General features: G+C 42.3%; 1 protein-coding gene across 1 annotated transcript; it reads left to right on the top strand.

Moving 5' to 3' along the window:
• Nucleotides 1-27,118, top strand: LOC133074112 (olfactory receptor 10W1-like). The gene is given in 5 exon segments (XM_061168076.1): nucleotides 1-275; nucleotides 277-677; nucleotides 680-967; nucleotides 22,095-22,438; nucleotides 27,104-27,118. Coding segments are annotated over 5 exon segments (1,323 nt in total).
• The last annotated feature ends 755 nt before the right edge of the window (nucleotides 27,119-27,873 follow it).

The raw sequence follows: 27,873 nt of genomic DNA, 5'->3' as shown, positions 1-27,873 counted from the left end.
ATGTCCTGGGGAAATCACTCAGTGTGGATGGAATTCGTGTTCCTGGCCTATCCCTCCAAGCCAGAGCCGCGCGCCTTGGCCTTCCTTGGGGCCAGCCTGGTTTACACATGGGTCATCACCGGGAATGTCCTCATCATGGTGGCCGTCCAGGCCGAAGCCCGCCTCCGCACGCCCATGTACTATTTCCCGGGCAGCCTCTCGGGAGTGGAGATCGGCTACACGGCTGCGGTGGTGCCCCTCCTGGCCAACGCCCTGCAGGCGGAGAAGACCATCACTGCTGGGCTGCGCCACTCAGATGGGCTTCTTCATCGGACTGGGCGGCGCCGACTGCCTCCTCTTGGCCTCCACGGCCTACGACCGCCACGCTGCCGTCTGCCACCCCCTGCAGGACCCTCTCATCATGCCCGGGATGCTCTGTGCCCGCTTGGTGGCGGCCTCCGTGGTCCTCGGCCTCTGCCTGTCCTTCCAGCTGGCGGCCTCTGTCTTCTCTCTGCCCTTCTGCCCCGCTCGGGGCATTCAGCGCTTTTACTGCGACGTGCCCCCCGTGATGCATCTCGTTTGCGCCCAGAGCCACAGGCATGAACAGTCGGTGCTGGTGGCGGCCACACTGGCCATCGCGGGGCCTGTCCTCCTGATCGCCGCCTCCCACGCCTCCATGGCGGCCGCGGTGCTCCGGGCCCCTCGGCCGCGGGCCGCCGCCGGGCCTTCTCCACCTGCTCCTCCCAGCTCGCGGTGGTCCTGCTGCAGGACGGCTGCTGCGCCTTCAGGTACCTGCGGCCCGGCTCCAGCTACCGCCCCGAGCAGGATCAGTGCGTCTGCCTGGTGTACGCGCTGGGGACCGCACTGCTGACCCCGCTTGTCTACACCCTGAGGAACCGTGAGATGGAAAGGGCCACAGCCAGAGTCCTTCCCAGGAATTGCCTCCCCCAGAAAAGCCAGTCCACGCTAGAGGAGATCAACCCTGAATGTTCACTGGAAGGACTGACGTTGAAGCTGAAGCTGCAATACTTTGGCCACCTGATGCGAAGAGCTGACTCATTGGAAAAGACCCTGATGCTGGGAAAGATTGAGGGCAGGAGGAGAAGGGGACGACAGAGGATGAGATGGTTGGATGACATCATGGACTGGATGGACGTGAGTTTTAGGAAACTCTGGGAGTTGGTGATGGACAGGGAGGCCTGGCGTGCTGCGGTCCATGGGGTTGCAAAGAGTCGGACACGACTGAGCGACTGAACTAAAAAACTAGGAGAGGGTCTTACCTCTCAGACAAGGATTAGGTTCCAGTTTATGCAAATTCCCATGCAACAGGGATTTCTCTCAGTTGATGTTAAAACTGTCTTTTAAGAGGGCACAGTGTTTGGACACTATTTAGCTATGTGTACCAGGGACCTTTAAAATGTTTTTGCCATTTGACTCAGTAATTTCTTTCCTTTTTCTTTTTTTTTTTTTTCTTTAGCTTATATGGTTGTGCTGGGTCTTAGTTGCAGCACACGGGATCTTAGATCTTCATTGGGGTATGCAGGATCTTTATTTGCAGCATGCAGAATCTTTCCTTTGTTTAACTGTGCATGTGTGATCTAGTTCTCTGATCAGGGATGGAACTGGGGCCCCTGAATTGGGAGCAAGGAGTCCCAGCCAGTGGACCACCAGGGATGTCCTGACTCAGCAATTTCTATGAATGAAATATATAAGCAAATCGTCATAAATTAACACAGAGTGGTACTTACAAGGCAATATCCAGGCATCAGTTGGAAGCAGTGGCCCATTCAATAGATTTTAACTGAAAAAAAAAATATTCTGATTATATGGAGACATATGAGTAAGGGAACCAATAACTGTAGTCAAGGCACTTACATACTAGCAAGAGCAGGAAGCCATTATCACCCCTACACCTAAAAGTCAAAAGGATGATACAGTGTTATCTGAGCCCAATAAGAACAAGATTTGTTGAAAAGAGACCCTTGGTGGAACTGTGGTCTCAGGGGAAAAGCCTATTATAGAATAAAGGCCATGCCGGGAAAGAGCAGGGAGATAAACCCTTAACCCTCTGGCTGCCCGGGCCCTCCCGCCTCTTGCCTTTTCTCCCATTGGCTGATCCATCTGGAAGCAGGAAGGCAGAGAGACTGAGTGATTCAGTCCACAGAAGTTAGCCTGTGGGGACAGACTGGAGCACAGAAGGACCTTGAGAACTGGGGCCAAAAGATAATAATCAGAACAGAAGTTGGTTGTTAGCATATTAGAAATAACAATGAAGATACATTAGCAATTCAGCTTCCCCGTAATAAAGGATTGGTTAAACAATTACTTCTGAGATAATATTATGTAGCCTTGAAATATGTTTTCAAATGCTAGTTGTTGGTAACGGCTAACATTGAGTGCTTTCTATCTACCAGAATCTGTGCTAGGGGACTCTCTCTCTCTCTCTCTCTCTCTCTTCCTTTCTGCCTCTCCCTACCCCTCTCCATCTCAATCTACCTGTCTATCCGTAAAAGTCGGCAGATGGAGGAGGTGCTGGACTTGTGTCCTCAAGAACCATCTTAATTTGGGGTAGAATTTAAATGTCTTTCCTCATTTTCCAAGGATAAAACTGAATCAAAGAGAGTAGATAACTGGTAGATGTCAGACAATTCATGAGTGGCAGAGTTGGGATTTGAACCCAGATTCCAACTTCAGAGGCGATCTTAACACTTACAATTGGCGAAAGCTGTAAAACTGCTTCTACAACATGATTCAACATTTGAAAAATACGCCATGTACACATTTGAGGAAAAAGTGGGCATAAATGTACCAAAATGTTAACTATGGTCATCTCCAGTTTGAGGGATAATGGATATCTTCATTATATTCACTCTCCATCTTTATCTTTTTCTACGCTTCCTATATTACAAACCTATTATTTTTAATTCAGAAAAAAATAACTGTTGGAAAGCATTTTCATAAAGAATCTGATGTTCATGCATTAGCTTGAACCATGTGAAATTACTACCATTTAATCACTTGTGATCTACAAGACAGTGATATCACATGTTGCAAACTATTTATTTAGCTTAAATCTTCCATTCCTGCAAGAATGCTCTTCTATCTTTTATATATCCCTGTATTGATAGTTTTATCTTTAATGTTTCCTTTTTTCTCTTCAAATCCTTGATGATTTCCTAAAATTAGAATAATTATTTTAATATAATGTGACATAGAAATAGTGAGAAGGACTTTACATTTTGTAAAGTGTAAGGCATTCTCCTCCTATCCTCTGAAGATATCATGCATCACTTTCATCTGCAACATTTTTCTGGGTGTTGAGAAGAATGTAAAATGGTAGGGGGAGGGAAGCAGGGAAGGAAGGAGAAGGTAAGGTTTTCAATTACATTTCAGTGTGACATTTGATGTCATGAATCATATTTCTCATTAACTTATAACTCAAAATAGGTAAGTCAAGAAAGAAAGGATGAATTATAAGGCCAGTGGAGAAACGTCATTGAAGGATTGATTCCAAATTATTGAGTAGCTCCAGTCCCCCATCATCCAGACATATAATAAAGGATGAGGTTTACCTGCTTAACAAAAATCACTTGGCAAACTCATGTGTCTGGTTAACAAGAGTCTTTTCATAGAATCATTAGCCATCAAAATTACATAGTACAATAGAATCATGGAAGAAAGCATGCCTGTGTCTGCCTGGAGGTATTTTTTTATATTAGGTCCTCATAAAGCCTATATTTTATCAATCATCATAGGTGCCCTAGGATTCTTTTTCTCTGGATAAACTAGACACCTACGATCATAAATGTCTGAAAAGCACTTCCTCTGTCTAGAGATGGGGCCATAAACACATAACTAACAGGCTCTCTGACTGTATATCAGTGCCTCCTGGCTCTAAATTCTGCTTCTTATCATTTTCCTTGTCCCAAGTCTTCTGGTGTGTGTATCATTGACTCTTACCTAAATTACTGTACCTTGTGAAGCTTCCCAGGCGGCACTAGTGGTAAAGAACCTGCCTGCCAATGCAGGAGACATAGAGACACGAGCTCAATCCCTGGGTCAAGAAGATCCCCTGGAGGAGGGCCTGGCAACCCACTCCAGTATTCTTGCCTGGAGAATCCCATGACAGAGGAGCCTGGTGGGCTACAGTCCGTGGGGTCAGAGTGGGACACGACTGAATCGACTTAGCAGGCGTGCATACGAAGCTTATTTGGACTGACTTTCTAAACTAGTCTTGAAGATGCTTTAGCTCAACTGTCTTCTTAGTGATTATCCGTGGGTCTTTATCTGTGCTTCTGTCACTCCTTTCCTCTGTCCTTCACTCTCAAATCGCAGCAGTTTTACAACCAAATCCCGTTAGTCTGGAAGGGAATACTCAATGAGAAGTATAGCCAGTGCCTTGAGGTAACTTAGGAATAAACTTTTCATCTATCTCTGCATCAAAATCACATTCTCTTAATCCCTGTGGATTCACAGTAACGCCTAATATAAAGTAGAGCAAGCCAACTCATCAGGTTTTTCTTCAAGAATGTATGAGCTATTCTTGGTCCTTCAGAAATCCTTAAGATTTTAAGATCAACTTGTCAAGTACCTGCCTCTCTCTGTCTTTCTCTCACTCACACACACATGCACACACCCACATACACACATACATACACACACTCCTCCTGGAATTTTTATTCAGATTGTGATGCATCTGCAAATCAATTTCAGAAGTCATATCTTTAAAAATAGTTTATTATGATCCATGACCATGGCATACTTTTTCATGTACTCAGATTTTAACCACTATCTTTCAGTGAAGTTACATACTTTTGTAGACAGAAGTCCTGCATTTCTATTAGTTTGGGTTAATGGTCCTTTACTGGGAGATAGCATCTTTGCCATAAAATGCACACATTTAAAGCTGCAGGACTCAATGAACTGTGGTAAGTATATCCAGCTGTGTAAACTTGGCTCAGCCCAAGATAATACAGAAAGTTGCTTTGTGCTTCTTTCTAGTCAATTCTCTACTTCAGAGGCAACCACTATTTATAAACTTCTTCTCATGGAATAGTTTTACCAGTTCTTGAACTTCATAATTTGGAGTAAACAATGCAACGGTTATCAAGCTCTTGCCTCTCAGCTCCAAATTCACTCTTTTTTTTTAATTTTTATTATTGTTTTTAATTTTGTTTGAAGCCTGTATTCAGTCATTCTTTTTTTTTTTTCTTTTTTTTCCATTTATTTTTATTAGTTGGAGGCTAATTACTTTTCTCTTCTGCTTCATGATGTACCACGGCCGCTTTGCTAACTGGCCCGATACGGAGCGTCCTCTGTAGAGAGTTTCATTAGAGAGTCATGTTGGGAAGAAGCAGCATCCTTCCTGGTTCTGGCAGCCTCTGCTCTGCTGGTGCTCAGCCGTGTCTGACTCGGAGTGACCCCCTGGACTGTAGCCCGCTAGGCTTTTCTTCCCATGAGATTTTCCCAGCGAGAGCATTGGAGTGGGTTGCCGTGTCCTCTCCCAGGGGATCCTCTCGCCCCAGGGAGTGAACCTGCTGCATCTCCCGCACGGCCAAGTGGACTCGTTACCACTGAGTCACCAGGGAAGCCCTCTGGTGGGCTTTTCTGTTCCATCCCTACAAGTCAAGGCTCCAGTTTTGGGTGGGACACCCATAGACACTCCCGTTCCAGTGACTCTTGCCAGAAGTCTAAAGGATGGTTTTGCATTGAGTTTTTCCCCAACATCCCAGCTGGTTTCCTAGCAAGTATCACCAGTGCCTCAGTGGACAGCTTCCCAAAGAGTTTCCCTGTATTTCAAAGAGTATGCTTCTGTGACTTCAGCAAACTTCTCAAACTTTCCAGAAGGCTACAGTCACATCCTCTCCAGGTAGGTCAGAATCTCAGCCTTGGGGGTGGGGGGATGCCTTCCTAGATTTGTTTCTTCTTTGATTCTTTTTCCAGTGATGTGGGCCTTTTGGCATCCACATAAGGGGAGTTTTAAGTGGGAGTACAATGCGTGGAGTTTTTAAACTTTTACTGGCGTTTAGTTCCTCCACAATGTTGTGTTAGTTTCTACTGGACAGCAAAGCGAATCAGCCGCTCAGACCCCTCAGCCACCCGCCCCTAACCCGGTGAGTCCCGGGGGTTCTAAGTCTTCATGTGCCTTTCTTGTCACCAGACAAGTAGGGATTTCTTTTCTCTTTTCCATCTGTAAATAGGTAATACATGTCCATGTACACGGTGACCCCTGTCACCCTCTGTCCCGTCTGCACCAAAAGTAAACATCATTTTACACACACACACACATCTCTTCCTGGGGGCTTCCATGGTGGCTCAGATGGTAAAGAATCTACTTGCATTGCAAGAGATGCAGGTTCAATTCTTGGGCCAGGAAGATCCCCTGGAGAAGGAAATGGCAACCCACTCCAGCGTGCTTGCCTGGAGAACCCCTTGGACACAGGAGCCTGATGGACTACAGCTCATGGGGTTGCAAAAGAGCCGGACACAACTTAACAACAAAGCAATAACAAAAGCATATATTTCTTGATTCTTTGGCCTCAACTCTAGAAGTAATGGATACTCCTTTTATATTTGATTCCTGTTTTAAAGTTCCCTTTGCCCTTTTTACCAGATAATCCCCTATTACTAGACTAATAATTATTTTTATATTAAGTTTTCCCTGTTCCAGTTATTAGCCTGGTTTCTATCTCCAGCCTGAATCTTGACTGTTGCATGTAGTACATACTCTTTTGTGTCTGGTTTGTTTTGCTGATCAGTGTTGCATTCTGTAAACAGGTAAAAGGTAATCTATACTTTCTCCCTGAAACCCTATGGAAAAACATTAAAGGAGCAAAATAAGCATAAGCCCTAGGATAATGAGCACAGATGAGGGCAAGCAGCAAATAAATATGCTTTTTGGAAAATGTAAGACAAACAGATAATTTGTAAACAAGTTAGTAGAAGAGAGAAAGTATTAATACCTATCAGCTTATAAGGAAAGAACACAATAAAAAGAAATCTTGATTGCAGAAAATTTGGATGAGCACAGTAATTGGAACCCTCAGGTACTTCCGAAAATTTGGAGTGGGACTAAAAGCAAGAAAAGTAGTTGAAAATCTATGTTGTTATAGAGACTATTAAGTACATTGAGGAATAAAACAAAGCAGTAATTATGTTTGTATCATAGAATCCTGGAAAGGAAATACAGATAGAGGTAAAACCTTTGTAGTTCTAAATTTGAATGTGAGAATAAAACACTCCCGTTCTCCAAAATCAAGAAAGAAGAAGACTGACTGCTTAGAGGTCATAATATGTGTCAGTGGCCCAGTGATCAGCCAGATGTTTGGTGCTTTGCTAGAAGGACTCATAAGACTTAGCTTATAACTGTACCCATGGCTAACATCTGTCAGAGTCAACAGGATATTCAGTAGAATCAGAAAGGGCATAACCATGCAGGCTTCCCGTGTCCTTCCTGACGGAGTCCTACAGAGAACACTTCCTTCTATAGAGGCTAAAGGCAGCAACATGTGTGCAATGCTTCTTCCGGGGAAGCCCATTAGAGACTCATAGCCCTAGTGTTTAATCTGGGGCTGGTCACACAGACATGCTACGCTTATATGATAAACCACAACTATCAAAATTCCAGGCTCCCAACAGGAAAGCAGGTTGCCTGAAAGCAGAAATATGTCAAAGCATCCCATTTAGACTCTTTGACTAGAAATCACCTCTCTCCATCATTGCTAGATCAACTGATATCTCAAGAGAAACTGTATATCTGAATTAAGTGCTTGCCTAAATCAAGACTTTATTTTTCAGGGCTCCAAAATCACTGCAGATGGTGATTGCAGCCATGAAATTAAAAGACACTTACTCATTGGAAGGAAAGTTATGACCAACCTAGATAGCATATTAAAAAGCAGAGACATTAGTTTGTTAACAAAGGTCCATCTAGTCAAGGCTATGGTTTTTCCAGTAGTCATGTATGGATGTGAGAGTTGGACTATAAAGAAAACTGAGAGCCAAAGAATTGATGCTTTTGAACTGTGGTGTTGGAGAAGACTCTTGAGAGTCCCTTGGACTGCAAGGAGATCCAACCAGTCCATCCTAAAGGAGGTCAGTCCTGGGTGTTCATTGGACGGACTGATGCTGAAGCTGATACTCCAATACTTTGGCCACCTGATGTGAAGAGCTGACTCATTTGAAAAGACCCTGATGCTGGGAGGGATTGGGGGCAGGAGGAGAAGGGGATGATAGAGGGTGAGATGGTTGGATGGCATCACCGACTCAATGGATATGAGTTTGAGTAAACTCTGGGAGTTGGTGATGGACAGGGAGGCCTGGCGTGCTGAGGTTCATGGGGTCGCAGAGTTGGACACGACTGACAGACTGAACTGAACTGAACTGAACTAAATCAAGAATCACTCCTCCTCCAAGCTAAAATTAGCTTTGTTTCCTTAAAACTAATCAAACAGAAATTTCCAACCTTCGAGGGACTTGGATATTAGATTTTAAAAGTGATTTCTTAGCTCTTTATTCTCTACTTGAAGAATATGATATAACTTTAGAGTTGCTGACTATTAACTGTGAGATAATCACCTTTCATATTTTTAAGCAGAATTGGATATGCATTCTGGGGGGAAGGAGACACAAAGGATTTTGCCATAACTGGATATCTACTTTACAGAGGGGAGGCTTTGTGCTCCATTTATAAAAACATCTGCATCAGATACAATTGGTGATAAAATTAAAAAAAAAAAAACTCCCAATCATAACCTCATTGTCTCATTTTGGCCACATTTAATAAGCTATTTGCTGTCCAGATTTTTCATGGGACTTCTGCAAGCATTACATTTCTTACAATAATATTTTGACAAAAGTGAATGCAGATTTGATGAGATATACTGAAGCAGAAAAGAAAACACTAATAATGTGCATCTGTATTTTTTCCTGAAATAAAGGGGGAAAAAAATCCAGGAATATGTGGTTGGCAATGAGAGTGAGGGAAGGCTTGGGTCTATAAAGGAGGATTTCATCAAGGATATCCTAGAATAACAAATAATTATACTTTTTAATACCTCTGGGTGGATGAGTAGTGGAGGTTGGGGGGTGGAAGGAGATATATCTGCATGCAATTTTGAAGCCAGTTTAGAGTTTGATATTAAAGCATGCATAATTTTTAAGTTATGAAGATTTACTAGTTTATAGAGAGTTTTCATCGAGTCACAGTCTAGTTCCTAAGATAACAAATTCCAGTCCTTCAGACATTAGAGAATCTAGAATCAACAGACCTCTTTGTTTTTTATCAATTTAAATGATTGCAAAGCAAGACAGATGAATATACTGAAATCCAGGAATGAACGCCTCCTTGAAGAAGTACGAGACGCAGGACGTTCCTCAAACCCCAGGGTTCAGATGCCCCCTTGGAGTCAGGACTGATGTCTTCATCCTTGGCACTCCTTAAACACGTTGTTTATCACTAAGAGGTGATCATTTGAAGGCACGCCACAGTCACATTGGCATCCATTCTTCATGTTGCCCAGTGTCCTGCCCACAAGATGAACTTGACAAATGTTGGACGCATGTTGAAATGCAGTAAAAGTCAGGCAAAATCAGAATGATGACATAAGTATTTTCCCCCAGGTAATTCACATGCATGCTTTCCAAGAAACTGAAGCTTGGTTTTCAAAACAAATGCTTTTAATTTAATCATTTTGAGAGCATATCCGAAATACCCTGGCAGTGCCTGGCCTGGCACGTGGGAGTCGTGTGAGGATCCCACTCCTGGGCATATGTCTGGAGAAAACCATGGTTCAGAAGTGTACCAGCACCCCAATGCCTATTTCAGCACTGTTGACGATAACCAAGTCAGGAAAGCAACCTAAACAACTATCAACAGAGGAATGGATAAGGAAGATATGGCAGATATACACAGTGGGATATTCAGTTCATTCACTCAGTCATGTCTGACTCTTTGCAACCCCGTGGACCGCAGCATGCCAGGCCTCCCTGTCCATCACCCCGGAGTCCACTCCAATTCATGTCCATCAGGTTGGTGATGCCATCCAACCATCTCAGCCTCAGTCATCCCCTTCTCCTGTCCTCAATCTTTCCCAGCAACAGGGGAAAGGTGGTGGTGAGGGACCAATTGGAAGTTTGGGATTGACATATAGATACTGTATATTTTAAATGGATAAGCAACAAGGACCTACTGTATACAACAAGGAATTCTGCTCAAGATTCTGTAATAACCCAAATGGGAAAAGAACTTGAAAAAGAATAGATAAGTGTATATATAATATATATACATGTGTGTGTGTGTGTGTGTGTGTGTGTGTGTGTGTGTGTGTAACTGAATCACTTTGCTCTGCAACTGAAACTAACACAACATTGTTAGTTGCTCAGTCGTGTCCGACTCTGAAACCCTGTGGACTGCAGCCAACCAGGCTCCTCTGTCCATGGGACTCTCCAGGGAAGAATACTGGAGTGGGTTGCCATGCCCTCCTCCAAGGGATCTTCCCCACCCAGGGATCAAACCCTGGTCTCTCCAATATAAAATAAAACTTTTTTAAAAAGAGAAGTAAAATGATGATAGCAGACTTTTGGACTCTGTGGGAGAAGGCGAGGGTGGGATGTTTTGAGAGAACAGCATCGAAACGTGTATTATCTATAGTGAAACAGATCACCAGCCCAGGTTGGATGCATGAGACAAGTGCTCGGGCCGGGTGCACTGGGAGGACCCAGAGGGATTGGGTAGAGAGGGAGGTGGGAGGGGGGATCGGGATGGGGAATTCATGTAAATCCATGGCTGATTCATGTCAATGTATGACAGAACCCACTACAATATTGTAAAGTAATTAGCCTCCAACTAATAAAAATAAATGAAAACAAAATGATGATAGCAGGCAGTCTAGTCCGCACAGACTCACCCAAAGCTGAGCCGTACGATCATGGAATACAAAGACGGGCATGTCCCGCCTCGTCCCAGTAAAGTACCCACTGTACCAGGTGCCGTGGACAGAGAATTCCTTAAACACGGACATGTATTTTGGCTATCAGAAAGCTCTTTAAAAATGCCTAATACAAAATAATGAAATAAGCAGACATAGGTTCTGACACAAGCCTGAGTTCCTCCAGAGCAATGTATCTCTAAGGGCGCTGTCAGCTGGATTCCTGCATCAGAATCACCAGCAGTAATTGGAGAGAGTGTTGCTCCCAACATCCCCTACCGAATGCCACCCAATCAGAACCTCTATAAAGAATGACCAATATCCTTTTGAAACAAATATCCAGTGACTCTCCGTAAACTCATTTACATATCAAAGATGTGCAAACCAATCTTCTTTTCATATTGACCCACACTGAGATAGCAGAGCCTACTTATCTTCAGTCTTACGGATGTTCCTCAGTTATCGTTGATAGTCCCGAGGGTTCAGCTGTTGAGGTCACATCCCCAGTGATCCTCTGCTAAGCCTCTCTCTGAAGTCATTACTTTTACTTTGTGCTTGTCTCAGCTAGGACATGAAAGTTCCTGAAAGATGGCATGTGTAGGAATTCCACAAGGAATTTTTCTGCATTAATTTATATCCCCACTCACAGTCTTGAATTTTTTTTAAGTTGCTCTTTAAAAATAGTTTTCTTGAAGGAAAGTATACCAGTAAGCTTTACTTCTTCACCCAAATTCCCTTTGGGATTAATTAAATCCAGTCCCTGAAAATCAGGGAAGAGAAGTAGAGTTATTCCAGCAACAAATTCCTCATTCCATGCAGTGCTTGGTCCATCATTACAGTGTTTCCTAATAGTTTCTTGATAAAATATGGGACACGGGAAACACATTCTTAGGTAATCAAATATGTGCATTTCCTTCATCTATTCCAAGTGTTTTTCCCCTGAGGGTTAATGAATGGGAATTGGGGATTGGGGGCAATGGTTCCAACAGTGTACCCAGGCTCTGACAGACAGCCAATGGCTGGAATCAGGATGCAAACCCAGGTCAAGACCATCCCAAAGTCTAAGCAGTTTCTATTTTTCTGTGGTCAGCTATATGGCATGAATGAGTGTGTGTGTGTGTGTGTGTGTGTGTAAGTTCAGTCATAAGTCCCCTGTCCAACCTCCCCTTACACTAGATGTGCCTTGAATTTTTAGCTGTAGAACCGTTCACTTGTTCCCTCAGTCCCCCCAAACAAGGATCCACACAGACAACTTACTTCTATTTTCACATATTCTTTTTTAATATTCTTTTCCGCTATAGTTTATCACAGGATACTGAAAATAGTTCCCTGTGCTATACGTTAGGACCTTATTGTTGATCCACTCTAAAATGCAATAGTTTTCATCTACCAGCCCCAAATTCCGAGTCCATTCCTCTCCCTCCTCTCCTCCCTCTCGGCAACCTCACGTCTGCTCTCTATGTCTGTGAGTCTGTTACCTTACTTCTGAAGAAAACTTCCAGGCAGAAGTTAACCTATGTTACTCAAAATGAAGAGTTGGTAAGAAAGAACTGATGCTTCCTTAGAAATGCATGGAGAAGAAGGTGCTCTGATTTTAACTCAAGTATCTTTACAACAGTGAGGAAAATCAATCTTAGGTGGATAGAAAGACATATTCCACATACGGCTCAGTTAGCTACAATTCAGGGTTCATATACTAACCTCTCAATCTTTATCAAGTTGAAAATTTCATTCCCATAGAGTTCCAGTCCTGGGAGACTTGGGCTATTTATTCAAGTATCCAACAAAGAGTTGAGGGGTTTGGGGCCACTCTCTGTGTCACGTGGGATCTTAGTTCCCTGACCAGGGATGGAACTTATGCCCCGCGTGTTGGAAGTGTGGTGTATTAACCATGGGGCTGCCAGGGAAGCCCCAACAACAAATAGTTTTGAGCACCTTCCATATGCCTAGCCCAAAGGGACTCAACTGAGGGAAACTGAGGCTCCCAGGGAAACGTTTATAAAGTCTGGAGAAAGCTTTGGTTATCGTAAACAGAGCAGAAGCTAGCGCACTGTCACCCAGGGAGGAGGATCCAGGATACTGTGAAATGTCCTGCAGCATGCAGGACAGCCCCTCACAGCAAGTCATCCAGCCCAAGTTGTCAACAGCACCTAGGCTGAAAACACCGTTCATTATAGACACAGTATGCTTACAAGTTGGAGAAAAGGAGACTCAGCCTTTGCCCTCTTTGAGCTTACACATGACCGGTGGAAATAGAAGCTAATCCATAAATGTATAGCAGCGATAGTTGCAGTGATGGATGGATACTGGAGATTACAAAAAGGAACCTCCCAAAAAGTGCTCTTGACCCTGACGCTACCAAGGTCAGGGAAACCTTCCCTGAGAAATTTTCATGAAACTGAGACGAAGGATAAGAGGAGCTCATTTATTTTTTATTTTTTTCCCCATTTATTGTTATTAGTTGGAGGCTAATTACTTTACAATATTGTAGTGGTTTCTGTCATACATTGACATGAATCAGCCATGGATTTACATGTGTTCCCCATTCCGATCCCATTTATAAAAGAGAAAAGAGAAGAGGGGGTCCCAGCAAAGTAAAGAGCGTGTGCAGAGGCCCGGTGGCTGGGAGGAAGCGTGGTGAGGAGGGGCTGCGACAAACACACCGTCGCTGGAGCGAAGAACCAGGAAGAGGCTGGAAATTAGTCGGGGCAGGCGTCATACAGCCTTGTGGACAACATTATGGTTCATCTTTGACATGAAAGCCCGGTGTTTTTTTTTTCAGAAGTCTTAAAGTTAATTTTATTTTATATACTACCTTCACAAAATGACAGTTCAAATGGCAGTGATATACAGTGAAAGCTTTATCACAATTCCACAAAAGTCAGAGAAAGTATCGTGTAGGTGGGTGCTTTCAGGCAATGTGTTGGCAGAAGTGGGAAGTAAACTAGCAAGAAAACCCAATGCCAAACAGTACGTCACCACTGCATGCACACAACTCACAATACATGTGGCCCTGCTCCTCAAGCTCCTACAACTTACTTGGGAAGGTACAATGCAAGAAAAAAACTGCACCTAAGACTATTACATAACAATCACTCAGGGCAGACAAACTCGCACAAAGACTATCAAACACCACATGTCCTTAGAGTTTATATGATGCAACTCTCTTATTGGACTTCCCTCATAGCTCAGTTGGCAAAGAATCCACCTGCAATGCAGGAGACCCTGGTTCAATTCCTGGGTCCGGAAGATCCTCTGGAGAAGGGATAGGCTACCCACTCCTGTATTCTTGGGCTTCCCTTGTGGCTCAACTGGCAAAGAATCCCCCTGCAATGTGTGAGGCCTGGGTTTGATCCCTGGGCTGGGAAGATCCCCTGGAGAAGGGAAAAGGCTACCCACCCCAGTATTTTTTTAATTAATTTATTTACTTTAATCGGAGGCTAATTACTGTACAATATTGTAGTGGCTTTTGCCATACCTTGACACGAGTCAGCCACGGGTGTACACGTGTCCCCCATCCTGAGCCCAAGAGCCAGGTTTTACTCTTACTAAGAGGTAACAGAGCAGTGTGGCTGGATGATGCTTGAAGAAAAGGAAAAAAAGAAAATATATTCTTTAGGGTTAAGCAAACTTCACCTCAGCTGCTTGCTGAATCTCCTTTCACAAATTACTCAAATTCTGTCAGTCTTTTACCTTTGACTTTCACCTATTAAATAGGGTTAGCACTCACTCTGCAGAGTTCTTATAAGGATTAAATAGTATAATAATATAATATGTAAGTGGCTTTCCTGGTGGCTCAGCTGGGAAAGAGTCTGCCTGCAATGTGGGAGACCTGGGTTCATTCCCTGGGTCGGGAAGATCCCCTGGAGGAGGAAATGGCAACCCACTCCAGTATTCTTGCCTGGAGAATCCCACGGACAGAGGAGCCTGGTGGGCTACAGTCCGTGGGGTCACAAAGACTTGGACACAACTGAGTCCTCTCATTTCATAATATGTAAATGGAATACCAATAGTACCTGCTTCTTAGAATTGTTGTGATGATAAAATGAGTTAATACATGCAAAGTGTGTGAAATATATTAATAAGTACAACATAAGACTTAGCTGTTGTAATTATTGCCATCCTTGGCACAAAAGATACCTCAAAAGTCACTGAGTAGCTCAGTGACTCAGGTAGCTCAGCCCGTATGGCTGTTGAGATCTGACTGTCCTACAGAAACACACACACACACGCGCGCACATGTACACACACCAGACCCATGCAGAGTACCTGCCCTTGAATAAATGGGGCACATGGAATCATACATTCACACACAGATATTTAAACACTTGTATACATATGACCAAGCAACATTTTTTCAAGGAATAAGCTTATTTGCTAAGACCTAAGGGAGTGCCAGGAGAAATATCCATAACCTCAGGTATGCAGATGACACCACCCTTATGGCAGAAAATGAAGAGGAACTAAAAAGCCTCTTGATGAAAGTGAAAGAAGAGAGTGAAAACATTGGCTTAAAGCTCAACATTCAGAAAACTAAGATCATGGCATCTGGTCCCATCACTTCATGGCAAATAGATGGGGAAACAGTGGGAACAGTGTCAGACTTTATTTTTGGGGGCTCCAAAATCACTGCAGATGGTGATTGCAACCATGAAATTAAAAGACGCTTACCCTTTGGAAGGAAAGTGATGACCAACCTGGACAGCATATTAAAAAACAGAGACATTACATTGCCAACAAAGGTCCATCTAGTCAAGGCTATGGTTTTCCAGTGGTCATGTATGGATGTGAGAGTTGGACTGTGAAGAAGGCTGAGGGCCGAAAAGTTGATGCTTTTGAACTGTGGTGTTGGTGAAGACTCTTGAGAGTCCCTCGGACTGCAAGGAGATCCAACCAGTCCATCGTAAAGGAGATCAGTCCTGGGTGTTCATTGGAAGGACTGATGTTGAAGCTGAAACTTCAATACTTTGGCCACCTCATGCAAAGAGCTGACTCATTTGAAAAGACCCTGATGCTGGGAGGGGTTGGGGGCAGGAGGAGAAGGGGACGACAGAGAATGAGATGGCTGGGTGGCATCACCAACTCGATGGGCATGGATTTGAGTAAACTCCAGGAGTTGGTGATGGACAGAGAGGCCTGGCATGATGAGATTCATGGGGTCACAAAGAGTCGGACACGACTGAGCGACTGAACTGAACTGAAGGGAGTGTCTCTGCTCACTGAGAGTTAAAGAAAGATACTATGGTAAGTGTTCACTCAGGTAAATATTCATTAAGAACTTGTTAAATATAGAGCAGTATGCTAGGTCTCATGAAAGCCAGGTAAGATACAAAATATAGTCTCAATTCTCCAGGGTGATGATAGTTTGACACTTGGGCTGAACCCAGCTGTGATCATCTAGTGGGAGGACATTTCAAGGAACAGGAGGTTCAAATGACCTTGATTATGTAACTTTCTAACTCTCAAAAAATTATTTTGGAGCACTGAGAATGTTGATAAAGGGTTTAACAGTGGTCTCTACTATGACAAACATACCCCAGATCTTCCATTGACTGGGTATCCCAAGTGGGGAGACTGTTTTAATTGGACTGTTTATCCAGCAACAGGGGAGGAGCTAGGCAATCACTACACCACTTTCTTCGTGGAGATGGAATTTATGAGACAAGATCCTAGATAGAAAGGTAATTTACTACTGCCGTGGTTTCTAATTTAGGAAGGTTCTTGGGCTCTCAGCCCCACTGAGCAGTCTCTCTGGGCTCTTGGTCCTCCTTCCTCCAGCCTTCATCACGTGATAAGATGTCACCTGCTAGGTTCTGACTTTTATGAATGTAACTGAGAGCACTGGCTTACTCCCTTCTCATGCTAAAGGTAAAAGGAAACTTTTTCTACCTCCTTGTAGATTTGCAACATACTTGACACTTATTGATGTTGCCTAGGAAAGCAGGAAATGGCTCTTCAAGTATTTCACAACTATTTTAGCCCATGACTTAGCAATGCTCTCTGAATTCACTTGGAAGGCTTAATCTTCTGGTTAAAATGATAGTTACTAATCTCGGTCCAAGAAATATTGAGGGACTGACTAATATAAATCTGGATAAAGTTTAAGGATTTAGAAAAAAATTTTCCTAATAAGGTACCTCATTTAATCCTCTGCTATCAAGAAGTTATTATTATCATCCCCTTAAAAGATTCAAAGGAGAGAAGAATTAACATTTACTATGCAATTTAAAAGGTTTCATACATCAAACCAAGTGTTCTAAATACTTTATCTCATATAATCTCATCACAACTCCATTAGGTAAGTATTATTATTTATAACTTTTAAATAGGCAGGAAGAGAAATTAATGTAAGATGATCTGCCCAGGTGACAATAATAGATTGAGATTCTACCTCGAGTCTGGTTTTGCTAAATCTACCAACCTTTTTTCTCATTATGCTAACTAGACAATTGGAAAGCCAGTCCAGCATAGAGTTTCTGTATTTCCTGACTGCACACAGACAAGGTTTTTCATGACACTTTTGCCAACAAGGACTGGTCTTGCTGGAGAAGTAAGAAGGAAACAAGAATGTAACATGGGATGCGACTTGGAGGCACTGAGATGGGTGTGGATTAAATGAACAGATGCCAGCCTGAGGTAGATATCTGGGGATAATGCCAAGTGCTCTTATCTTGCCTCTGTTTTATGCAGTATATTTAGTATCAACCTGGAATAGCAAGTTGACGATACGTTGATATAACACCTTTCACTCTCTTTGAACCATTAAATTCACTATCTCATCAGTCTACAATATGAACCTCACTGCTTTACCTGCCTAATTTCTATATTTTTGGATCTAAGATTAAATATTACATCCTCTAGGAAGACTTTGAAGAAACTCTTAATCACAACTATGTCAGAGTCTCGTGTTGCACAATCTTATTAACATGCTAATTTTTTTACAACATTAGTCACAGTTTTAATTACCTATATGTACATATATGTACTCAAGTGCATGTGTGCTCAGCCATGTCTGACTCTTTCCAACCCTGTGAATGAGAGCCGGCCAGGCTCCTCTGTCAATGGAATTTTCCAGACAAGAATACTGGGGTGGGTTGCCATTCCTTTCTCCAGGGGATTTTCCCAAAGTGAAAGTGAAGTTGCTCAGTCTTATCTGACTCTTTGCGACCCCATGAACGATAACCTACCAGTCTGGGAACCCACATGGGATTCTCCAGGCAAGAATACTGGAGTGGGTTGCCATTTCCTTCTCCAGGGGATCTTCCCGACCCAGGGATCAAACCCGAGTCTCTTGTGTCTCCTTCACTGGCAGGCAGGATTCGTTTACCACTGAGCCACCTGGGAAGCCTGTATGTCATAATATACATAAATATACACTATGTTTATGCAAGTATATGCCAGATTCTTTAACAGTGCCCGTCTCTCTCATTAAGCTATATAACTATTTGGGCACAACTGTGCCATTTTGATCATTATTGTATGTGGGCTTGGCAATCAATCTATTTTAAAAAATGTGAGTGACTGACTGTAGGAAGGATGGTTAAGAGGTGGAGTCACAGATCAAAGTATTTTTTTTTTTAATGTCAGTCTCAACAGACTAAAGCTATGGACCAATGTTAAAGGAATAATGGACGATGCTCTGCTTCTCTGAGGGGGAAAAATGTTTAAAGTTTTAGTATCCAAAGAGATAGTATCCAGATATTAGTATCTGGATATTAGTATCCAGATATTGCATATCAGTCCAAGTCTGATGACATCATGAAAGAATCAAACATGTGAATTAATTTAATTGTTGGTAAATTAAAGAAATAGACTGCCAGTGAATAGATAGCTGATACCCAGATCTTCTTATAGTTGACCATTTCTGTGATCTGTCACCTGCAACACACTTTTAAGTAAGGTATTTAAAACAAGAGCATTTCCAGAGCTAAAATTGTGAGACACACCAAAACCATGCCCTTGCGAGGAACAGAAAAAAGGAAAGTAGGAAGAAAATTTACTGGACTGCATGATAAGAGCTCTTTGATTCCTAGAGTTTCATGTAGAAATGGCCCCATTGTGTAGAACAGCATGAACATGTAGAAGTTGCACAGGAGCGGAGGGGCTTCAGTTGGGCTAGGATGACTCAGCAGGTAGAGAATCCGCCTGCAGTGCAGGAGACAGAGGAGGTGAGGGTTCCATCCATGTGTTGGGAAGATCCCCTGGAGGAGGAAATGGCAACCCACTCCAGTATTCTTGCCTGGAGAATCCCACGGACAGAGAAGCCCGGTGGGCAACAGTCCAATGGGTCGCAAAGAGTCGGACACGACTGAGCAGCTAAGCGCGGGCTTCAGCCTTTACAAGGCAAAACTTCTGCTTGAGAACTGGGTCATCCAACAGTGGGGCAGGAGAGTCAGGAGGAAATGAGATTTTCTAAACTTTAAGGTGACCTGACGTCCAGATACAGATAGGTGATTGAAGTATCTAACAAAGGACTGAGCTAGACACATTCTGAGGTCTTTTCCAGCACTAAGAACTCATGACCTGTAGATAACTCTATCATATAAATATTTTGTTACAGATCCTGGAGAGCACCATTAAGATGACATGAGTGTAACTGACTATAGTAAAAATCATTATCCCAAAGCCCTGTATCATAATACAGATGGTAGGCAAGCCTTAGACATGTTTGCTGAAGTCTTTTACATATTATCTTTCAGAGTGACATAATTTTCTCCAGAGTGCAACTCAAATGTTGGATACCAAATTATTTTCCATAAAGGGCTCTTATACAAAGGTTTTGATCATGAAATAATCTTAAAAGTGAAAGATAAAATGGGAAAAAGGGTAACTGACATGTTTTCATAGTATGTTCATCCATACAACAAAGATTTATTAAATGGCTAATCTTTGTGCAACATTAGGCTTGGTTTATGTGGGAGATAACAGTATAAATAAGGGAGAATGGCTTCCCTGGAACTTACAAATAATAATCATGGTTATCCATTATGAGGTTGTTATTACTACTGACTGATATTGGTGGTAGAAACTTTACATTAAGATCTCAAGAACTAAGCATAATTATTATCCCCATTTTTCAGATAAAAAACCTGGGACTCAAAGACATTATATATAGCCTAATATCACAGAACTAGGAGATGGAATCACTCAAATCACATCATTTAAAAATCAAAACAATTTCACACTCACACATTGCTCCTCCTCATGTTATAATATGATGTTGAATGTGCTGCTGCTGCTGCTAAGTCACGTCAGTCGTGTCCAACTCTCTGCAACCCCATAGACAGCAGTCCACCAGGCTTCTCCAGGCAAGAACACTGGAGTGGGTTGCCATTTCCTTCTCCAGTGCATGAAAGTGGAAAGTGAAAGTGAAGTTGCTCAGTCATGTCCGACTCTTAGTGACCCCATGGACTGCAGCCTACCAGGCTCCTCCATCCATGGGATTTCCCAGGCATGAGTACTGGAGTGGGCTGAATATGCTAGGTAACATTAGAAATCATTCAAAGCATTAATGAAGTTCAGAAGAGAGAAAGAGAATGAATGAAATGGACATTGCTTGCTCACTGTTGGAAAAGCAGAGTCACTGATGCCCTAGGGGCTCTTGACATTTATTTATGACAATCTCTCATCACCCTAAGCTGGTTTATGTGAATAGCACTTATCAGAGTGGTGCTTCTGGATACGGTTTCTCTTTAAAGCTCATAGTAAGTAATACATATTAAACTAGGGAAATTTGAATTAAGGTTGAATGTTGCCTCTTTTCCCTCTTTTTTTAAGATTATTTATTTATTTTGGTTGCTGTGTGTGGGCTTTTCTCTCGTTGTGGTGAGTGAGGGCTCCTCTAGTTGCAGGGCGCAGGCTTCCCATTGTGATGGCTTCTCTTGTTGCGGAGCACAGACTCCAGGGTGCAGGGGCTTCCGTGGCTGCAGCGTGTGGGTTCAGCAGTTGTGGTGCCCAGACTTAGCCGGCCCACAGCACGTGGGACATTCCCAGAGTCAGGATCAGCCCATGTGCCCTGCATTGGCAAGTGAACTCTTCACCACTGGGCCACCAAAGAAGTCCTTTTCCACCTTCTTGAATGAGTTGGTCTTGGAAAAGTAATGGAATGGGTGCCCTTTGAGAGTTAGGACTCTTCATTAGAAAGTTTTCAAGGAAGCTACATGGCTTTTCCTAGATTTTACTTTAGCTTCTTAGAAGGGAGGAAAAGCAAATGGAAACAGGCTTGGTCTTTCAGACTCATCCCTAAACACACAGGAAGGGCGCTCAGTTCTCTGACAGCTTATGATCGCATGTTTTCCCATGGCACCCCAAGCCAGGAGGAGCCCTGTGATAGAACTCCCTGATTGGACATGGATAGAACACCGGGAGTTGGGAGAGCTTTGGCTTTTGAGGGTTCTGCCGACACTGTCAACTTTAGGCCTGTGTCAGCCCTTTGCCCCTGGGCATTGGGTTTTCTTCCTTCATTTTCCATCTTGTCACTAGTTTTTCAGTGTTACATTTGTGTATGTCCAAGCCAATGCCTCAGGAGGTGTTGTGTGTAAACCTGTGAATGAATAAATGCTTCCTGTTCTCAACAGCCCTGGCTCTCAAGAATTTCCTGACACTTCCTTGTGAATTTACTAGAACAATTCAATTTTCATTCCACATCTGCTGAACATAGCTTTGAATTCCGTAAAATTCTCTGCCACATTTCCTCAAAAAATTCTTACACAATTTAGCCAACTTTTGGCAGTTAGAAGTGAGAAAGTGAAGTCCCTCAGTCGTGTCCAACTCTCTCAGACTCTATGGACTGTAGCCCACCAGGCTCCTCTGTCCATGGAATTCTCCAGGCAAGAATACTGGAGTGGGTCACCATGTCCTTCTCCAGGGGAGTCTTCCCAACCCAGAGATTGAGCCCGGGTCTCCTGCATTGTAGGCAGATGCTTTATTATCTGAGCCACCAGGGAAGTGGCATCATTAGAAGTGAAGTTAGAAGTGAAGTTGTGGCTATTTATGTGAAGAAACTTGTTTAAAAGGGAGGGAAAAGAGAATAAGTCTTAATTCTTCTAGTTTCTAACTCCAGTCTTAATTAGATTGCATCATGGCTCAGAGTATGAACTGATGTATTGTTAGTCTGATTCTTTCTTTGGATTAATAATTCTCGACAGAGAAAATCTGTTAACTCAATGTCCTGGGGAAATCGCTCAGTGTGGATGGAATTCGTGTTCCTGGCCTATCCCTCCAGGTCAGAGCCGCGCGCCTTGGCCTTCCTTGGGGCCAGCCTGGTTTATACACGGGTCATCACCGGGAATGTCCTCATCATGGTGGCCGTCCAGGCCGAAGCCCGCCTCCACACGCCCATGTACTATTTCCCGGGCAGCCTCTCGGGAGTGGAGATCGGCTACATGGCTGCGGTGGTGCCCCTCCTGGCCAACGCCCTGCAGGCGGAGAAGACCATCACTGCTGGGCTGCGCCACTCAGATGGGCTTCTTCATTGGACTGGGCGGCGCCGACTGCCTCCTCTTGGCCTCCACGGCTATGAATGTTCCCAGGTGGCACTAGAAGGGATCTGCCTGCCAATGGAGGAGACAAGAAAAACAGGTTCCATCCCTCAGTCGGGAAGATCCCCTGAAGTAGGGAATGGCAATCCACTCCAGTATTCTTGCCTGGAAAAGTCCATAGACCGAGGAGCCTGGCAGTCCATGGGGCTGCAAAGAGTCAGACTCCATAGACCACAGTGACTACTCTGTGCCTCTTCTATGCCTTTTGAATGAAAAGTGTCTACTATTGTCCAAATTGGGAATGGATGCTAACTATAAGATTCAGGATTTTGAGTCTGGGTTATAATTTTTATCACTGATTGTCTTATGACACATGTTTTATTATGATGCCTCAAGCACCTTTGAAAAGAATGTGTATCCTGCAGCTGCTGAGTGCAGTCAGTTTAATTAAGCTAGCTAACAGTACGGTTCTAATCTCTATCATTATGTATCTTTGTCTACTTGTGTTGTCCATTCCTGTCAGAGGTAGGTTAAATCCACAACTATGATTGTCGACTGTCAATCTCTCCCTTTCGTTCTGACAATTTTTGCTTTATTCTAGTTCTTTTATTTCCCTATATTCTGAAGCTCTGTTATTCAATGTAAATATATTTAGCATGATTATATCTTGTTGATGGATTAACCATCTTATCATTAAGCAATGTTCATTTTTATTGCTGGTAACATCCCTGGTCCAGAAATCTACATCTGATCTTAATTTGTCCACATTGTCTTTTTTATGATCAACATTTTCATGGTACATATTGTTCTTCCTTTTGACTTCTACCTGTATTTCCTCATATATAAGGTATGGCTCTTATCAAGAGCATATAGCTTATACTTTTTCTTCTTAATCCTGATTGGACAATTTACAGTACCATATTTCCATGTGTATTTTATTCATCTGTTCTCTTGTTTCTTAGTTTCTCCTCATCAGCCCCTTTTTGGATTTGTACACATTTTTTTTTCTATCAGCTTTTTAGATATATTTTTTGTTTCATACTTTGTAGTTGCATTCTTATCATGGCCTACCAAGAATTGTTATAACACTTTGAAGTAAATGTGTAAGAAACTTTGAACAGGATAATTCCATTTTCTGCCCCCATATTGGTGCTCTTATTGTAACATCTTACTTATAAATTCCATCATACATTTTCATTTTCATTTTAAATAGTCAACATTTTTAAAGGTATTCTAAAAGTAGTCTTCTACATTTGTATCTTAATTTTAAGAATATTTTCACTGAATATGGAATTGTAGAAATGACCATTTTTCTTGCATCTCTTTAAAGATGTCATTCCATTGCCCTTTGGTTCCCATTTTTCTGATGAGAAATCATTTGTGGTTTTGAGGAGGGGGTGAGGGTTACCACCTAAAGGTACATTTTTTTCTCTTTATCTTTGATTCCCAGCCACATAAATACAATGAATCTAAGGTTTGGGTAGGACTGGGGGGTGAGGGGAAGGTAAGTAATTCATTGTGTTAAAATAAGATGAAATGGAGACTAGACTTGAAAATCCAATGAGCAGACAAAATCAGTTAGGCCATGTAAGCAAAACGTAATCTAGCTTATTTCATGAATATAAGTGAAACTCTACTTAGATATTTCCTGGTGTCTCTGATAATCATAAGTAAAATTGAAGTCATCTTCCTAAGGTGGTACAACACCTTTTATCCAAGTCCTCTTTCATCTGGAAATTCCCATTGTAATAACCGATCATTGTATAAGTTAAACGACTTCTTCATTCTCACTGTATAAGCCATCTTGTATTAACAACAACATGCCTCTCTGAGCTTCAAATCACTTTCAGTTTGAAGTCTCCCTTTCTGCTTAGAGTTTCTTGCTCTATAAAATATTCATATCAAGTAAAGTTCTCTAAATTTTCTTTTGACAATTGTATTTAAAACGCATCTGAAATGCAAAATTAATTCACCCTCTTCCAAACCCCCCAAAGCCTCATCTCATGATAGCATTAACTCAGGTCCAAAAATCTCAACTAAGTATCTAGTTCAAAAGTCACAAATATCATCACCCAAACTATCTAAATAAACGTCTAGATGAAACTTAGGGTACAAACATGCCAGGATAAAATTCTCCATCTGTGGACCTAGAACTAGAAAACAAGGTATCTGTTCCCAGCATACACGGTGGGGCAGGCATAACAAAACGGTTAAAGACATTTCCATTCAAAATGAGAGAAACAAAGGAAAAAATGGACCTACTGGGTCCAACCAATTCTGAAATCAAACTGGGCAAAGTCCATTAGTTTTCAAGGCCCAGGAATAATCCTTTGTGGCTCATAACTCCATGCTCTGGGCCCGGGAATCACTCCCTGCGGTCCAAGGCACCACTCCCCAGCCTCACTGTTCCATCCCTAGAGTCATCTTTCCTTTCTCATGAAGGGGAGCACATGTTTCCCAGGTGGCTCAGTGGTAATGAATCTGCCTTAAAATGGAGGATACATGGGTTCCATCCCTGGGTGGGGAAGACCCCCTGGAGGAGGAAATGGCAACCCACTCCAGGACTCTTGCCTGGAAAATCCCATGGATGGAGGAGCCTGGTGGGCTGCAGTCCATGGGGTCACAAGTCAGACGTGATTGAACGCGCACACACAGCACATGTCTGCAGTTAGGCAGTTTTCTCAGACTGTCACCTACTGGCAGAACTTGGGGAATATAATCTCCTTTTCTTTCTTTTCTTTCCTTTTAAACTACATTTAATATGATTCTATTTGACTGATTGGTTAGTTTTTTTGGTTTAAGCAAAAAGTGTTAACTATTATTATGTGTTCTGTGATTTCCAAAATTGCTGTTATGGATAGAAAAGTACATTATGTGAAGCTCCTGGGAACAATTTCCAGTCCCAGAATTTCACTGCTTCTGCCAGAATCAGAAAGCCACAAAACCCGAAAGATGCTGGCTATAAACCCCTGCCCATAAACTATGACCCATGCGAGGAAAATTGATGACTTGCATATTGCTTTGTTCCTCTCATTTTCCTCTTCTTTAATTGTGGTAAGACCACAGCATGAGGTATACTCTTTTAACAAAATTTTAAGTGCATGATATAGTTTTGTTAACTACAGCCATAATGTAAATCAGCTCTTTAGAACTCACTCTTCCTGCATAACTGAAATCTATACCGATTGAACGGCAACTCGCGGTCTCTCCCTGTACCCAGCCCCCTAGAAACCATGATTCTACTCTCTTTTTCTATGAATCTGACTATTTTAGATACTTCAGATAAGTGAAATCATGCAGTATTAATTCTTCTGTAGCTTGCTTATTTTACTTAGCATAGTATCCTCAAAGTTCATCAATGTTGTCAACATATAACAAGATTTCACTTTTTTAAATTTGATCAATATTCCATTATATGTATATAGCACATTTTTTGTATCCACTCATTCCCCAGTGGACACTTTGGTCATTTCCATATCTAGGCTATAGTGAATCACCTTGTAACAAACATGCAATAGTGGATATCTTATCAAGGAGGCCCCATAAAAAATAAATCTGTAAAGATCATTTATATTGTATATACAACTGAGTTAATCAGATACTATAGTTGGCAAGTATATGATCTAAACTTTTTAAAGTTGATTTCTTTAGAATTTTTCTTTATGTTTTAAAAATACTCTTGCTGCACTTTTAAAATCTTTATTGTGGTAAGAACAGTTAACACAAGATCTATCCTCTTAACAAATTTTAAGTAAACCATACAAAATAATGACCTTCTAAATCATACATAAATATCCAAGTAAATTAACAAAGAACAATAAGAAAGTGCACATTTTCAAAAACATGATGTTGGATGACTAACTGAATCAAATCATCTATACTACTGTATGTCCATCTAAAGTCATAAGAAAATAAAAAACATCCTAACTGTTCAATATTAGGGATTCATTTAATAAATTGTAGGACATCAATACTACTCATATTAAGTTGTCACAAAAAACATGACCGTGAACACTGTATTTGAAAACACAACCTACTGTTTGGTGGAAATCCTACATGCTGTCATTTCAAGAGTGTAAAATATATTTGTAGGAATGAGGTCATCTGAACAGATAGATATATCTGGGTGAGAAAAAAAGGAAAAGAAGTCTGAGTATAGTCTCTGTATGCGTGTAACTATCCTCCAATTTTAAGAACCAGCACAGAGCTATTTAATTCATGATTGCCGTGATTATAAAAGCAAGCTGTCTTTCCTCACATCGATTGTAGATATTTTGGACTTTATGGACAAGTTTGATATGCTTATCTGGGCTTCAGAAAAGGCCATGTCAGCTGCTGTGGCTTCTGCCCTAGGACACTTTCCCTTCTCTTCTCCGCGCGGGCTTGTCTGCTCAGATCACCACCTGCCTAGAGCCTAAAAGAGCCCTTACCAGAACTCAGGGAGCCTCTGCACCTGTCACACGTCACATCACTCTCAGGCTCAACCTCCCAGCATCCTCGCCGGGGTTTGCTTTTTGTCTATAGTACTCCCCTTCTGACACATATCACAGGTTTTTTAAATTTATTTATTTTTAATTGGAGGATAATTTCTTTTACAATATTGGGTTGGCTTCTGCCACACATCAACATGAGTCAGCCACAGGTATACATATGTCCCTTCCCTCTTGAGCCTCCCTCCCATCACCCACCCCGTCTCACCCCTCTGGTCTGTCACAGAGCACCGGCGTATGATGTATGATGTATGATGTATGATGTATGTGTGTCCCTGCAGCTTACACCAGATTCCCGCTGGCTATCCACTTTACACACGGTAATGTGCATGTCTCAGGGCTACTTCTCAATTCATCCCACCCTCTCCTTCCCCACTGTGTCCACCAGTCTGTTCTCTTTGTGTGCACCCTCCATCGTGGTCCTGCATATGGGATCATCAATACCATCTTTTTAGATCCCATCACATGTTCTTATCCTTACTTTCTGCTCATTGCCTTTCTTCTCCCCTCCAAGAATATAGTTTCTATGAGGGCAAAATTATCATTTATTTTACACACTGATATATCCCAAACGTTGGAAATAGAACCTGGCTCATAGTAAGAATTCAATAAATATTTGTTTTATATTAAATAAAGTTACATTATTAATAATCGACATAAGACAGGGAGGGCTTCCCTGGAGGTTCAAGTTCCCTCGTGGCTCAGACAGTAAAGAATCCACTTGCAAAAAAAAAAAAAAAAGAATCCACTTGCAATGCAGGAGACCCAGGTTCGATCACTGAGTCAGGAAGATCCTCTGGAGAAGGGAATAGCTACCCACTCCAGCATTCTTGCCTGGAGAATTTCATGGACAGAGGAGCGTGGCAGGCTACAGTCTATGGGGTAGCAAAGAGTCGGACACGACTGAGCAACTGCTTTTCACATAAGACAGGGGTGTGGAACTTGACTAAAAATTAAAGGTAACAGTGAGGATAAAGTATATGATTTTAATTCCAT

Source organism: Dama dama, chromosome 1 (genome assembly GCF_033118175.1).
Source record: "Dama dama isolate Ldn47 chromosome 1, ASM3311817v1, whole genome shotgun sequence".
NCBI classification, from domain to species: Eukaryota; Metazoa; Chordata; class Mammalia; order Artiodactyla; family Cervidae; genus Dama; species Dama dama.
This window is presented reverse-complemented; position numbering and strand designations above follow the sequence as displayed.